General features: G+C 38.5%; 1 protein-coding gene across 1 annotated transcript in view; it reads left to right on the top strand.

Annotated features, from left to right (window-relative positions):
* The window catches only part of PARD3B (par-3 family cell polarity regulator beta), a 398,218-nt gene that overhangs the window by 124,746 nt on the left and 257,396 nt on the right, over positions 1 to 16,076 (top strand). Inside the window, exon 4 of the mRNA XM_032694000.1 lies at positions 8,540 to 8,646. Coding sequence (XP_032549891.1) covers positions 8,540 to 8,646 — 107 coding nt within the window. The remainder of the gene's footprint in view (positions 1 to 8,539; positions 8,647 to 16,076) is intronic.

Below are 16,076 nucleotides of genomic sequence, written 5' to 3'. Positions count from 1 at the left end.
GTAAGACATCTCTTATTAAGGAAAGGAAAACCAGAAAAGGTTCTTAATTTAAATCATATATATAAAACACAGATCATATTTAAATATTACAAAAATATACTAATGCTGTAATTTGTGATTGTTCTTTAAAATACCATTAATTTTCAAAAAAAATTATTTTGCTACTCTACTACTAGCAATAAAATGCTGCCAAAGTGATATTCAAGCTGTACAGTTTAGCTGCCAAAGTTTTAAAGAAAATTAAATCATTGAACCGTGGAAAAGTGACTGCATAAGCACCTCTAACTGATGTTAGCTGAAGTGCTAAACCAGCTTTTGGCAGCGTGGCCTCTTTTGCAGGTGCACAGAATATTTTCTTTGTGTCAGTTTATTCAACTAGTACAGTTCATTAAGTATTTCATTTGAAGTTGAGAAATGGACTGGGAATTGAAATAGAAGAAATACTTATTTTCACCTTTCAATCTGTGAATAAAAATGAGGTGCGAGAGTCCGAGATCTATTAGTTTTAAAATCTTATAGGATATATTATCCTAAAATGATTTATTGAAATTCAGTAACTACAGGTAACATGTGCTTAAAAAAACCCAGTCTGTTTAATAAGATGAACACTTTTTGCTGTGTCCAGCAAGGTGGATGACTAAGACAGCTGGTGTTTTTAAGTGTATCCAGAGTTTAGTTTCTTTTGACATCTGAATGTCATTTAAAAGATATTAAATTTTAAAAAATAACCAACCAAAGCAAAACCCCAAACCAAAAAAAACAGAAACCCAACTCCCAAAACAAACAAACCAACAAAATAAGCAAACAAAAAACTGTGTGTGTGTATGAGATTCTAATGTAAGACAGTTTTTTCCCTCCAAATAACAATTAAACCCCAAACTGTTTGAAGTGGCTGTGATTTTTAGTCTTGCATCTGAAGCTGTGAATTGGAGGATGTACATCATCAGTAGATGCAAAATAGTTGTGTGATTCATAAAGACACTTCTCTTGTACAAGAGTAAGAGAAATCCTGGCCCATAGTGGAAAGTGCTGATTGTCTTTTGTAATAACCAGTGTATTTTCGTGTAACTCCTGATCAGTCTGCCCAGCAAGGGAAGGAGTTGCACACTTTGCTTGAGCTTGAATTGGGAGGAAAAAAATCACAACTCCCTGTTGTGAGCTGTTTGATCCATATGCCTGGAGGATTCTGCTGCAGCTCCTTCCCCTCTGCTCAGTCTCTTCCATGTGGTACCTGTAGCCAGGACCCTTTGGAGCAGAGTTGTGGTGCTCCCAGGACTCCAGTAAGTCTCCATGCTCCCCGTCTGTCTGATGAGGAGCTGAAAATAGGGGCACTCTGTTGATAGAGAAGATCCTGAAGTTGCTCGTGTCTGGCATGTGTTGTGACCTTAAGTGCACAAAGAGAATACCTGGTTAAGATCCAAACTCAAGTCCTGTCCTTCAGCTGGAAATTTTTTTGAGAAGAATTTTGAAACGGGAGGAAAGTATCGGCATTATTTGTACATATTCTGTAGATGAATATATGTCTTAGTACCTTAAGAGGAAAAGCAGTTAACTTCTTCTTATCATGGGGACGTAGATTTTGATCCTGAAAATGAGATCTAGATAAACTTTATTACTGAAATAATGTATGTAGGTGATTCTTGCACGTCTGTCTTTGAAACTGCAAAAGCTGTAAACATTCCATAATTTTTTTCATTAGGCCCTGTTTCTGACAACAACCAGACCAAAGAAATTTCATTCTGGTCTTAAAAACTGTGAGAACAGTTCTTGACTTCATAACTGAAATCTGACTTAATATGTTACAGCACATGCAACCAGACAAAGTAATTATTTTGAAATACCTGGTACTGAGGAACACTACCCCAAAACAATACCTGTTCAAAGCCATTGCTGAGTTTTACTTGTAGGCCATTGCTTTAATTTTAGTTTGTAAGAAAAATTACACCTAATTTAGAGTGATAGGGAAGTACTTTGTTCTGCACTGGGTTGATATGTAAAAGACAGTCCTTGTTGGAAATGGATTTTCATCTGTTTGTAGATTTAAGTCAATTGTCTTAACCATTATGTCATCCTAGTTCATTAATCTAATCTTGTATCCATGGGAATTTAAAAAGTGCAATGTGCACTCTGGGAAGAACAGATAGCTTTAGATTTGAAATTGTATTGATAGGTGCTATTACGAGCAGTTTGAGTTAGCTGTAAACATAGAAGTCACATCATCAGAGCGTTACATATTTAAGAAATAAAAGAAGCTGTACAGTCCTATCACAGGGTAGAACATACAAGCTCATGTCAGCTACATGTGAAGTACATGGCAGAACCATTACATGATGCCTCAGGTGGTGTTAAGCAATAAATCTGAAGGCGACCAAATTTACTCACACTGATTGCTTAGTGCTCTCAAAAAGCACTGAGTGGAAGTCTGTATGCCTGTTAACGTGAAAATTCTCTGATAAAAAGAAGAAAAATAGGCATATATTAATGATCTTCTATGTATTTAAATATAAATTAATATCTTGCTTGTAATTTTGTTTCCAGTGCCTGACCTGTTTCATAACAGAACCAGTTTAAAAGTAATTTTTACTTCTCAGTTTACATGCTGGTTGTTCATTTGGTATCTGTTCAGAGCTCTTCCAGCCGAGAACTGTCTATGTTGAAGTGCAGTTTCACATTTGTGTGTGTATGCATATAGTATTTATGGTGTTTTGTTTCAACTCTGACTTGAAATGTTGTTATGATTTGCTGAGAAGGAGCTATGAAGAAATATTTGGAGGTATCTGCAGGTAAGAAAATAATTTGTTTGTCTGTCCAGGCAGATGTAATTTGGAAGCAGGCAGCAGGGTGATTGTCATTGGTATGGCCTTCAGCAGCTGACAGGTTGATACACACTTGATGAACAACTCCTTTCCCATCACAGTCAGCATTTTTATATTCAGGAGCAGAATTTAAAATTATGACTTTAACTGTGTAGGTGATTTACTGTAAAATCTCTTCTACCCACTTATGGTATTCTGTCTCAGTGTATCGTTTGTTCTCCTCCCAAATAATTCTTCCTTGTTACCTGGAAAAACAAACAAACCAACCTCATAATGTGTTATGCTACTGTCACTGATGCACTAGCACAGCAGTGCACATCTGCTTGTGCTTCCTGTGTTCCTTGGTGTGTCAGCTTACCTAAAATCATCTGAGAGTGTTTGCATCCAAAGCAATGCTAAATTCAATTTTCAGTACATATCTTGACTGCATTATAGATAGCTCAGCCTACCAAAAATGCTCTTGGGTGATAAACTCTCGTTGTCTTCAACATTTTTCTGAACTTGTCCCAGTAACAGCAACCTACAGCCTAAATCTCAAAGAATAGAGGGATTTCAGGCTGGAGGTAAACTGTGCTTTCATGAGCTAAGAGACTTTAGAGCAAATGAGCAAAATTAAGGAGGGATAGGGATAATCTTTTTTTTTGTCATATTGGTTGCCCTGAGCAGTACTCAGCTGTCTAAATTTAGACCTTAAATTTGATGCCAGAACTCAGAGCCTAGAAACCCTGCAGAGCTTAGGGGGACGTCAGCAGGGACAACTGGAGCACCAAAGTTCCCCTGACCATGCTCAGATCCTGAACTCCAGACCTTGCATTGTTTACTTGAGGTTGCACAGTGTTCTTAAGCCCTTCACTTCTGGTTAGTCAGGTTCCTCCTAACATCAGATGATGATTTTTGAACTGCCAAAGGGCTTAAGTGAGGCAGAGCACACTCCTGCCAAGGTATGTTAATGCCTCTACACAGCTTTTTTAGAGAAAGTTAAAAAACAAGCTAAACAAACTAAGACAATAGGGTTACATCTGGTATGGAGATGTTTCTTTTGCCATTGTGTTGATGCAAGTTTTCAGGTTTTAATTGTGTACAAATTGCAGAACTTCTCTCCTCTGTTTTGGTTTTTTTTTTCCTAGTGCAACCAATTTAAATCTAAGTGTGGTTTCTACCATATGCTTGTTTCAGCCATATTTGCAGTTAAAAAAAAATATTTCCAAAACATAAGAGTTCAGGGAAAATACACTGTTAACCATGAATCTGTGTAGATACTTATTTTTGAGGGTGATGCTAACAAAAGGAAAAGATTGATCTACAGTTGAGGCTAAGTGATAGAATTTACTTTAAAGGAGGAAAACTGCACAACTTTATCTCATCAGCTTTGTCAAAGAGCCTTATTGTGAATAAGGCTGACACATCCACGTGTGCTTAGAAGGTGCTGTGATACCATAGTAAAAGGTACATGGTGCAAATTTTGAAAGAAGGGGAAGCACACCCTGAAGTGATTGAGGTTAAAAGCTGTCATCGTGAGAAAAATTTTAGTCTTGAACATGTGTTTGAATTTCTTTGTCCGTAAACTTGTGATGCAATGCTGCAAGATGAGGATGACTATTTCTTTAAACTGAGTTCCTAAGTTTAAAATACAAAGTGCTGCTCTGGACAAAATAGTAGGGTTTGTAAAAAAAAATGTGTTTCTATGATCAACTTGGTATGCAGGAAGGAGTTTCTGTGTGTCATCATTCAGAGGAAGATGAATTTTGTGTTTGAGCTTACACTGGTTGTTATAAATGTTCAGCACAAATGCAAAGCGTGAGTAGAATAACATGGAAACGCAGTATGACAAAAGGAAAGCAGTAAGGAAAAAGGCAACATTCTGTTTCCTGACAGAAGAAAATGTCTGATAAAATCTCTTCAGAAAATGTGTATAATTGTCTATAGCACGTCTGTAATAAATAGTATTAGTGATGGTTTTTCATTACATTTTATTTACATCTAAGGAAGATGGTGATGAACAAATTCAAGATATGTATTTATAATGGATGTGGTTCAACTCCTGAGTCAGGCTGAGTCCTGGGCAGTGGGACTTGGGAAGGTTTCTCTCTTGGAGTGCCAGGGAGATGCTTGCTTTCAAGAGACCCGAGTATGCAGTATAGAGGAGGTGGGGAAAGACTGGAAAAAGAAAGGAGCCCGTAGGAGAAGTGCAGGCTGGAATGCTGTTCTTATGGCAGGGAGCAGCCTGAACCACAAAGGAGATGAGGGGAGATGGAGGAGAGTGTGTCAGTTCAGGGAACTGCTGAGAATTGCTGTCTCGTGAAAGACGATAAGGGACTCTCCCTGCCAAGGAGGAAAGTACCACTTCTCAAATCTTTAATCCGATCTTCCTATTTACTATGTGTTTTCTACTATTAGAAGAGAACACCTTGGCTCCATTTATTATTGTCTAGTAAAAGGTTGGTTTTGTGTTTTTGTGGTGTGTGCATGTAAAACAATAAGGGCCAGAGGGACTGTTCTGTATAATTAGCTAAAGACGAAGCTAAAGACTACAGCTGACTTATTTCACAGAGATGTTATGGTGTGTGATATTTCTGTTCAAGAAATTGTTAGATGTCTGTAAATACATTTTAAAAAAATGAAGAAAATAGACTCTGGTTTTCTCTTCAAGAAGAAAGTGATGTGTAGGACCCTAAAATTTGCAGCATATTGGGAGGAAAAGAGAAAGCATTATAGACAATAGCCAAAAAATCCAGTTGTTTTTGTGCAAGTAGGGAAGCATTCCAGATGAGCACCATAAATTTCATAGCCTCATGGCAATAAGCAAAAACTTGCAAGAATAAAAAGAGAGCAAATAGCTGCAGGGCCATCTTCCCAAACTGGAAAACAATACTCTTTATAATCCTGCTGCTCCTGCAGACTTTGGTTTCATAGTTTAGACAGCTGTAAATTGAAAATTGAAAATTGTCATTTTGCTTCCGTTTCCCTGGAAAACAGTGACAAAAAGCAAGTAAAAGGAGATCTCAGAACTGAGGATGGAGAATGTAGTAAAAACAGCATCTTGCAACAGTCAACAGAGAGAGCAGAGAGACGTGCTGAAGTGGTGTGAGACAGGAGACATTGTCTTTCACCTGCTGGGGCTGTGGGGAGGCTCTGGAACAAATGGGGGTCCTGTCTCCCAGCAGTCACGGTGATAGGTCCTTCATCTTTCTCTCAGCTAGAGGAATGGGAAAGAAATGAGGAGTTGATTGTAGAAGATAGCTCAGGGAAAAGACAAAAATCTAACTTCAGAGTGTTGGCTTTGGTAGGGGGAGTGAGCTTAATATAAGTGATTTTTTTTTTTTTTTTTTTTTTTTTTTTTTTGGATGGGGTGACTTGTCCCCCTCCCTTCGCATCTTTGGCCTCTTTAGTTGAATGTGGGGAATTTTTTGTACCTTCTCTGAGTTTCTGTGGATTTTTCATTGTGGAAAAAGGAGAACAGAAATGAAGAAAGGGGCTGGAATGGTGGCCTTGAAGAGTGTAAGGAACAGGATGGTCATTGAGTTGTGTAAGTTTTACAAAGAAAAGTACCCATGCAAAGGGTTTTCAGGTAGTTTAGCAAGAGCATTTCTCTGTACTTTTCATGTTTATGTCAAAAGGAGTTGGAGACTTAATTATATTGAATCACACAAAAATGACTCAGGATCTGTTGTATTGAGGAGAGACTGAAAATTGGATACAGGTCACCAGAAACACTTTGGTCATATACAGAAAAATTTATTTTAAGGAATAAGCATTTATCTTAAAGAACAGAATAACTTAAAAATCCAGTGCTTCTTGGGTTTAGCTTTTATATAGCTTCTTATCAAGTGTGCCTAGAGAGGAAACAAATTTCTCTTAAGCTTCATGTGAAGAACGGGAATATTTGAGTGGAGAGATTTGGTTCATTTTGACATACTGAGACATTTGGAAAATCACACAAAATGAATAAGTTTGGTGATAAACCCTTTCTGCAGAACCTCCTTGTAAAAACATGCATAGCTCTTGATGCAAAGATGGTAATCACTTGGCACAAAAAACAATATTCACCTTCTGATTTTTAAGCATTCCCTCAATACCAGGACACAAATTTAAGTCTTACTTTTGCTTTTCTTACTGATTTCCTGCAGAAGTGAGCACAGAAGGGATTACCTGCATATAAAAACTGTTGCTCACTATGAGGAAGGGTAAGATCATTAGGTTCTCTAGTTGTTCCTCAACATCAGGTGCTGGTATTTATTCCAACTGTAATGACAAAGATGTGCTGAAAGTGAATGTGGTACAGATCACTCCAGCTTTGTTAGCATTTAATGAGGAAACTGTTGCATGTTCAAACTCCTTTTATAGATCTGGTAATTATGGCTGTCATCAGCCCCAGCCACTATAATTAGTATTATAACTGACAGCTATAATCTTAATTTCACTCACTTGAAACATTTGAAGAATTACTGTCTTGGACCAATGTTCTATAATTTTTTTGTGATTTTGCCTATAAATTTTTGGAAAGGCTTGGAGGAAAAAAAAAAGTGATTTTTGTTTAATTTTATTTTGGATAATGTGAAAAATTCCTTTCTCATATTCCTAAAGATGTTATCCCTCTCGACCCACCCGGAAGTTTTGCAAAGGGTGTTCTGTAGTGTACTCTGTTAACTGGAAGGCTGTGTTGCTAGAAGCTGCTGACTGGTCTTTGAGGTTATTCCCAGAAAGCACATGAATAGACATGAATACTTGTTGAGTCTAATTGAAGATACCTGCAAGTGGAAACTGTTTAATCTATAACTTCTCTCAAACAACTGCAACTGCCTGTGTCTGTTCCCTGGCAGTCAGTAGTGGGAGACAGATCTGCTGTAAATGAAATTTCTTCCCCTTCTTTATGTCTGTATTTAGGCCATTTCTGCACAGCCAGCCCAAGGCATGTTAGATACTAAATGAAGTTATTGTGGGGAGTTATCCTTCAGCTGCCTCTTGTGCCTGATCTGTCATTTGATCTGCCTGATCATCTGCCTCAGGTTGGGGCAGCACAGGGGGTGTGGTGGTGATGATGGACTATTGCATCTTGTGTCCTTATGGAAATAGAATTTATGACTATGTATATGGTCATGCCATCACAGTCACAGTGACCTTCTGTACAGGTTAAATGTGGGCTTGTGTAATTGGTTTGGGAAGACAAGCAGTTGCTCAGTACAGCCTTTGGCCCTACACCAGGAGAAACCAAGGAACAGTTGAAGATGAGATTGTGAGATCCCAGTTTGGTGGATTAATGCAGAATAGCACAATGAAAGCTGTCCTTAGTGGGGAGTGAAAGTCTTGAGTCCATGTTCTTGAGTCCACTACCAGTTGTAGGAACTAACAATAGTAGCTAGTTCTTCCTGTGTTCACAGTTATTCCTTAGACCAGCCATATGATTTCCCTGGCAGAACCTGATGGTACGTGTGGTCACAGATACGTGCAACTACTCATTAGCTTTTCTACCTTTTTCTCCTGTTTGTCAGGAGTTTTTACCTAACTTAACAAGTCTGTATAACAGTGCTTAAAAGCGTTATCATTTCTCTAGCTTAGTAAATACCAAATGGCACAACTATCAAAGCTAGTCATTTAACAGGTGGATATTACCACAGATAAGCTTATATTTAAGTGCTGCACACATCTCTTATTTAAACCACATGAAGCTTTCCCTTGTGCTTATTTAGCATCCTTGAACCATTGCATTTTCTTTTGTCTCATAGGCACACCACTTCTGGTGCGAAGGAGCAGCGATCCAGCTTTGGGCGCACCCCCTGATTTCCCAAGTGCTTCTCATCCCAGTGACCACAGTCTCAAGCATGTCGTGGCAGTAGGTGTCATGTAACTCACCTTTTTCTTAAGACTAAAAACTTTTCTTACCTGTTGGTATATAATAGTTTTATAAGCTGTATTTAGATAGATAACAAAACGCATCGTACTTGTTTTCTGTAAAGGAAATAATTTCCTCTGGAAAAAACGGTTATTTCACGTGGTACAATCAATCAGCAGTGGTTCTGCTAATCTCTAAAGAGATTTACTTAAAGCTGACTGGTGACATAAGGCTCTGGAATGTGAACTGAACTTTTAGGAACTTTTCATTTGTTCAGGATTGTATTATCCAGTTTACTGTTGCTTCTTTGTTCCTGCACCCTTTTTCTCATGGCATTTCTGTCATCTTTGATACCCAGGCTTTTCTTTATCTCACTTTCCTGTTTTAACACTTGACTCTTCCCTTTTGAGGACAAATTTGTTTATTTCAATATAGTTACTACTAAATATTACTGCAAAGCCATAATTAGTGAGGATGCAGTAACTCTTAATCAGATATTTTTGCAGACTGTCTTCAGTCTTCTAAAAGTGATACTGTCTTGGTCACATTTGGGCCACATGTTTCACTTTGCAGTTTTAAGACCTGAAGCTTTGTGTTTGTGTGTGGGGAAGGTGTTCCTACATTACGTAAAAAAGATGAATTCTTTAGAACCTCTGAATGACGGCTGGGGCACAAGTGTATCAAGCAGAATAGAGCTATTTTTTGGTGTTTGCCTAGAAAGCTCTGATGAGTCTACTGCTCTACTTAAGATGACATGAATGCTGGGCTTAAATGATGGTACTGCTTTCATTTGCTTGTGAAATTTGTGCCTTTTCCCCTTTAGCTTCTCCACACAGTGTTGTAGTTCACTCCCTGTCCCCAGCTGTGCAAAGCAATCTGTCACTGTTTTGTTTCAAAACAAAAAACCACTCAGAAACCCCCAGTCTCTTCATTTGGTGCAAGGGGGATTATTTCAGCATCGATCACAACTAGTTTATAGCAGGGTGCCACAAATGGCTGTATTGGCATGTTAGGAGGAGACAACTGGGGTTCAGGGATACATGCTGGAGATGGGAACCCTTCAGCTGAAGGTGTATGTGAGACAACATTTCCAGTTCATGTCCATAAAGGAAGTAAATACAAAGTCAGTTGACTTGCACATTAATGATGTTATGTGGATCTCAGTCTAACACTGTAATTCTGAAGGCCAACACAGGATTTTGGTTGGCTGTTCATTGTTCCTCTTTGCATGGCCAAATGTATGTGCACCTAAATTTTTTGCATGCACTTCCTTTTACAATGGCTTGTGTTATTCACTAAGTGGTGCAATTTTAATAGTCCTAGTGACTCTCCAAGTACATTATGATGTTAAAGGGGGCTGAACTTTGTCAAAGTCCTGCATCATTTGTCAGACTTGTTTGAGCTGAGAGGTTTTTCATGATGTTTACTGCAAACATTTACATATTAATCAAATGCTGACTTAGTCTGATAAATGAAGGTACAAAGAATACTTGGTTATCAGTGCAGATCGTACCCGCTTTACAAAGTTGAGAAATATATGAAGTTAGTATGTCACTATGTGATGCCACAGTATTTATAACCATGAAAATGGAAAAAAAAAAGGAAAAATAAGTGAAATCTGTTTGATTCTAGGACATGTTTTGAATGCTTTATGTTTGACCATCAAGGAGAGAAAGATAGTGTTTTGTTGAGTTGGGTTTTTTTCAGTATAATTTTAGCGGTGACAAGTGCATTTTATGCCATTACATGAGAATTGCAGTAATACTTGGAGGTTAAAACCTCACCATGCTTCACTGACTTGCATCATTACACAAGAATCCCCTAGGCCTAAAGGAATTCTCTATGCCTAAAATACAGAGCATCCCTCTGTCAGCTATAGGCGTGACAGTCAAAGCTGGACAGGTAGCAGGGGTGGAGAAGAAAATTTTTTTTTATGTATCATGTAAGGGCTGGGAGGAAAGGCCCAGAAGGTTGAAAGTTTGTTTGGTTTTGGGTTTTTTTTAAGTGAAAATCAGTTATAGCAAAGTACATTATACCAGCTCTTATTTTTGCAATGGTACCATTTCTAAAACTCTGCTCGTCAATCATACTGAAATATGCTTTGGCTTAATGTTCTGGGAAGCACAGAAAGCTTAAATAACATAGGTTATATTAGGTACAGATTGTTTTAAAACATACAGAAAAATCAATATCTGACAAATGAAAAAACATGGCACAAACAACTGAACCCTGCATTTTGAATATAGCTGTGCTCTTTCACGCAAGTGTTAAAGCAGTATTTAGAGAAAATTCATTTGTTCTGTACATTGCTGCTGGAAATTTAAAATTACTACTACATTTCCTTTGTCACAGAAGAGTGGTTTTTTCACATTAAACTGCTTCCTTGCAGTCACATGCAAGTTAGAAAACCCAGAGCTGTTGGTAGATGAAACATTTTTCAGTGCATGTAGTGAAAATTAAGTCTCTGTATTTATGCCACAATTATCTTAGCAATTATTTTGTAATTGAAACTGACTTTCATAATTAGCTTAACTGTTTTGGCACTTCTGGTATTTTGGTGTTTGGCACATGTGGACCTGGCAGTTCAGTTCTATGTAGAAATACCTGTAGTTAGGCTGTGTGCTGTCTTCCAGTGTGTACTGATACACCAGTAGTTGATCAGATTTTTGAGAGGTGACTGCCATGTGATTTTCTGAAGACAGCACTGATTTACCTTTAGGAAAGTGCTGTTCAAGTGTAAGATACGTAAGGCATGAAATAAAACAGCAAACATGCAGTAATACAGGAAAAAAACGTTACTCTCCCATTCAGGTGAACTGGTTGAACCTGGTGAACCATTTGAGTTGTTCAGTGTTTATGGCATTAAGCAGAGCGTGCATTCTATTTTTTAGATGTTGTCCTGTTTATTCAAATAAAGGTATATTTTTTTTTTTAATACCATATAGTGATTGCTAAAATAACAAAACCTTTTCTGAGTTACCGGGTAGTTTGAGAAGAATTTGAGCTATTCTTTCATATTTTCCCTGACACTTATTCTGTCTTAGCTGTAGTTTTAGCCCCAATTAACAAAATACTTCTAGATCAATCAAAAACTGATAGTGAAGTCCAGCATCTGTTCTCTCAGACTGGAAGTCATTTAACAGATGGTACAAAATTTGAGTTTCTTTTTTCATCCAAACCTCTCTTTCCTTATTGTGATAGCTGCCACTGAAAAATTTAGAGACTGTAATCAGGGAAAAATAGGGATAACAAACATCTGAATTTGTTATTGAAGGAAAAGTATTTGTTAGTGAATTTTTTATTTTATGAAGGCAGCTGTTTAGCTCTTCTGCCTAGTTAGAATCACAGAGCCCTGACCAGGCTTTCAAAATGGAAACTTCCTACCCTAGGTCTTCAAAGAGGACTTCAGGGATACAGAATTAGTTTAATGTATGTAGGCACACCTACAGGTTGGGCAGAGAAGTGATTGAGAGCAGCCCTGCAGAGAAGGACTTGGGGGGGGATAATGACTGATGGAAAACTTGGCGTGAGCTGGCAATGTGTGCTCACAACCCAGAAAGCCAACTGAATCCTGGGCTGGAAAAGCACCGTGGGCAACAGGGCAAGGGGGGTGATTCAGCCTCTCTACCCTCTTCTAATGAGACCCCACCTGCAGTGCTGTGTCCAGCTCTGGGGTCCCCAGCACAAGAAAGGCAGGGACCTGTTGGAGAAAGTCCAGAGGATGGCCACAAAGTTGGTGAGGGGCCCTAAGCCTTCCCTATGAAGGCACACTGAGAAAGCTGGGGCTGTTCAGCCTGGAGAAGAGAAGGGTGTGTGGAGGCCTCATAGCAGCCTTCCAGTATCTGAAGGGGGCCTATGGGGAAGCTGGAGAGGGACTCTTCATCAAGAACTGTAGTGATAGGACAAGGAGTCATGGGTTCAAACTGAAAGAGGGAAAATTTAGGTTAAATAGGAAAAAGAAATTCTTTACTATGCAAGTGGGGAGACGCTGGAACAGGTTGCCCAGAGAAGCTATGGATGCCCCATCCTGAAGATGTTCAAGGCCAGACTGGATGAGGCTCTGAGCAACCTAATCTAGTGGAAAATGTCCCTGCTTGTTGCAGGAGGGCTGAAACTAGATGATCTTTAAGGTCCTTCCAACCCAAACCATTTTAGGATTTCATGATTCCACTTCTCTGAAAAATTCTGTGACCATAGCTTTGCTATGGGATCTCCGCTGCCATGTGATTGAGGTGGCTGAAGTCTTTCAGAAGAAGCATTCTTGGGCCACTTAACACTTGCTCAACACTTGTCCCCAGCTTGCCAAGAGGAGCTGCAGTTTCAGGTTCTCTTCACCAGCTCAGAAGTTCCTGGCTAGATCCCTCTGCTCAATGTTCACTGTGGTAAAGATCAGATGCAGCAAGGCAGAAAGTCAGAACTGTAGGGTTCTGCTGGTTTGGGTTTTTTTAACTTTTTAGGGAATAGAATACATTTTGCTGCTTCTGCTCAGTCCAGTTCATCCAGGTAGTAATTGCTAATGTATAACTAAAACACTTGAACTTTTGTTTCTGGAGCTGTGACTTCTGCTTATCTTTCTTTTTGCCCAGGGACAGACATACCTACTATTGTAAGACTTGATATATCATGAGTTTTAGATGGAGGATTGTGATCCTATTTGGCATGATGGGAATTTTCCATTAATTATAGTGGGACTAAAATTTCACCCCCTCTTGTTAACTTACTGATTATTATGAATATGCTGTGTTCTGCATGACTTTCTTTTACACCTACATGTTTTCTGGATAAATACTTAGGTTATCTTGGAGTTAATCAATGAACCTGGCTGATTAAATTGTATTTATCCATATTTAAAGATACAATGAGATGCTAGATCAATTGAAGAGCTACTCTAGTGGCTCAATACAGTTTCAATTTTTGCCTAGACGTGACTTGAAATTGGCTGTATTTTATGCATTGTGGACATGTAATTTGCAATTTTGAATAAGGTTCGTATATAATCAGAACATTTTTATGTTTCAAGCCCTTGTTAAAAAGGGTCAAACCCTCCTCTGGTTCTTCTGGCTGTTAATTGTGCTTGTGGTGTATTAGCCTTCCTGATTAAGAGTCTGCAAATTAGCATAATGTCCACATGTGTAAGGATGCAGCTCCGTGATTTGTTCCTTTTCCGTATGATATTATAGACATATGTAAACATAAAGATATGCTGCAATCAGAGTTTGGCTATGAGATAAAGATCGTGAGTAGTACTTTCAAAAATGTTTGGGTATTTTATTTTAAGAAAAAAGCAGAAATATTAGTGAATCTGATCATGCTATTTAAAAGTAGGGCATGTTTTGACACAGTGGTGGAATAATTCTATAGAGTTTATAGCTTGGGTTGATTGGGCAGGCTTCTGCTAAGACTTAAGAGACTGCACTGCCATGAGAATTTATTGCCTTCATTCTAGAAGATAGAACTTTTGTCCGGTATGTTTACTGGACTTGGTCAGGTATTTTACTTTCTGCATGTGTTAGAATTTCAATTTGAAATTCTCCCATAGCTATGAGAACAGTTTGGTTTGGAAGGGACCTTTGAGGGTCATCTAGTTTCAGCCCTCCTGCAATAAGCAGGGACATTTTCCACTAGATTAGGTTGCTCAGAGCCTCATTCAACCTTGAACATCTCCAGGGATGTGGCATCCACAACTTCCCTGGGCAGCCTGTTCCAGTGTCTCACCACTTGCACAGTAAAGAATTTCTTCTTCCTATTTAGCCGAAATTTTCCCTCTTTCAGTTTGAGTCTAACCTGAACTTGAATGTTTCCAGGGATGGGGCATCTCCCACCTCTCCAGACAGCCGGTTTCACCACCTAGACTGTAAAAAACTTCTTCCTTGTGTCTTGTCTAAATCTACCATCTTTTAGTTTAAAACCATTACCCATTGTCCTATCACAACAGGCCCTACTCAAAGGTCTGTCCCCATCTTTCTTAGAAACCCTCTTAAAGTATTGCAGGAGGTGGGCTCTGAGAAGGAAATGAGATATTGGGAGAAACATAGCGATTTTTCAGGAACTAGCGGTGCTGGAAGGATGATGGACTTGTAATGCTTTAAATCCATGCTTGTTGACATATAATAATTAGACATCAAAGTAGATATGGAAATACATCTTAGATATTACCATGTATGTTGTAGGGTAAAGGCAAGACTGCTTCCCTAATGTGGTGTGGTCTCAGGCTGTCATTCAGAATAGCAATGTTTTTAAATTCTGGAAGGCTTTTTTTTTTTTTTCTGGTAAAAGTCTCCCTATTAATAATTTAACTCTTGTTCTTGAAATACTGCAGTGTGGAACTGAACAGAAGATCTGGGGAGATTTAAAAGGATTTTCTGTCATTCAGCTGGGGAGTTCCAAACAGTTTGAGTTTTTTAAAAGGGAATTCTGATGTGGATGAATCCATTTCTGAAGCAACTACTGTGTGTCTGTTTGCACTGTGCAACATATATAGAACACTCCTAATCAGCACAGGAGCTTGTCAGTGTATTGCTTTTGATGTCTGATTAGATGATCATAGGGACATCTGCAGTAAGTTAGTTTTGAAGTTGTTGGTGTGAGGCACTCCAGGAACCAGAGCTGTGTGGCACTCTTACACCATGGAAAACTGCTGCTCTTAAAGAACCTATTATAAATCCAACTCTGCACCGAGCTGAGGGCTGTCGAAATAACAAAAGCCATTCCTTCTCCATTCTTCCTGTTGCCTTTCAACCCTGCACGGCTTTTTTTTTCTCTTCCTTGTGCTGTGTGCTGTGGCACTCTGTGTCAAAAAGAAATTATATTGTAGAGGAAAAACTAAGAAATGTAAATTAAATGTTTGTAATACTTCAGAATACTGAATTGTTCATCTGAAAAAGGACAGAAGTGCCCTGTGGTAATTTCCTCTTTTGAGGGTGCGAAGAGGTGCGTGTGTGGAAAAGTCCTCTTTGTGTTCCCTGCACAGCCTACGTGTCAGAAAAAGTGTATTGTTTTACCTGTATTGTTTAAGATGAGCAGTGGGTGTAATTTACATATTTTTATTTGAGAAGGATAAGTAGACTTTTTGTGATTTATTTTAATAAGAGCTAATAATGAATGCTCTTTGATGTTAATATAGTATATAAATTATCAGTAAAAATGGTACAATCAGTAGAAGTTGTTATTCATTGTTAACAAGTTGTTTTCTAAAGCTTGTTTCTAATGAGAGGAGTAGCAGCATTTTACTGACTATTCATGAGAGAAAATATCTCTAATGAAAATCATCAAAGCTCTCCATCATTCTGGAACTTGTTAGTAGGAGACTGGATTTTGTTTCCTCTTTAAAATAAATTTTGGGCCTTGGCTGTAACTTTGAAAATACCTTACTGTTTATAAACCTTCCTCATTTGTCCTCTGCCTTGTGTGCTCAGGAAGATGTGATTGCA

Source organism: Chiroxiphia lanceolata, chromosome 7, assembly GCF_009829145.1.
Source record: "Chiroxiphia lanceolata isolate bChiLan1 chromosome 7, bChiLan1.pri, whole genome shotgun sequence".
NCBI lineage: Eukaryota > Metazoa > Chordata > Aves > Passeriformes > Pipridae > Chiroxiphia > Chiroxiphia lanceolata.
Note: the sequence above shows the minus strand (reverse complement) of the source record. Positions and strands in the feature narration are given on the sequence as shown.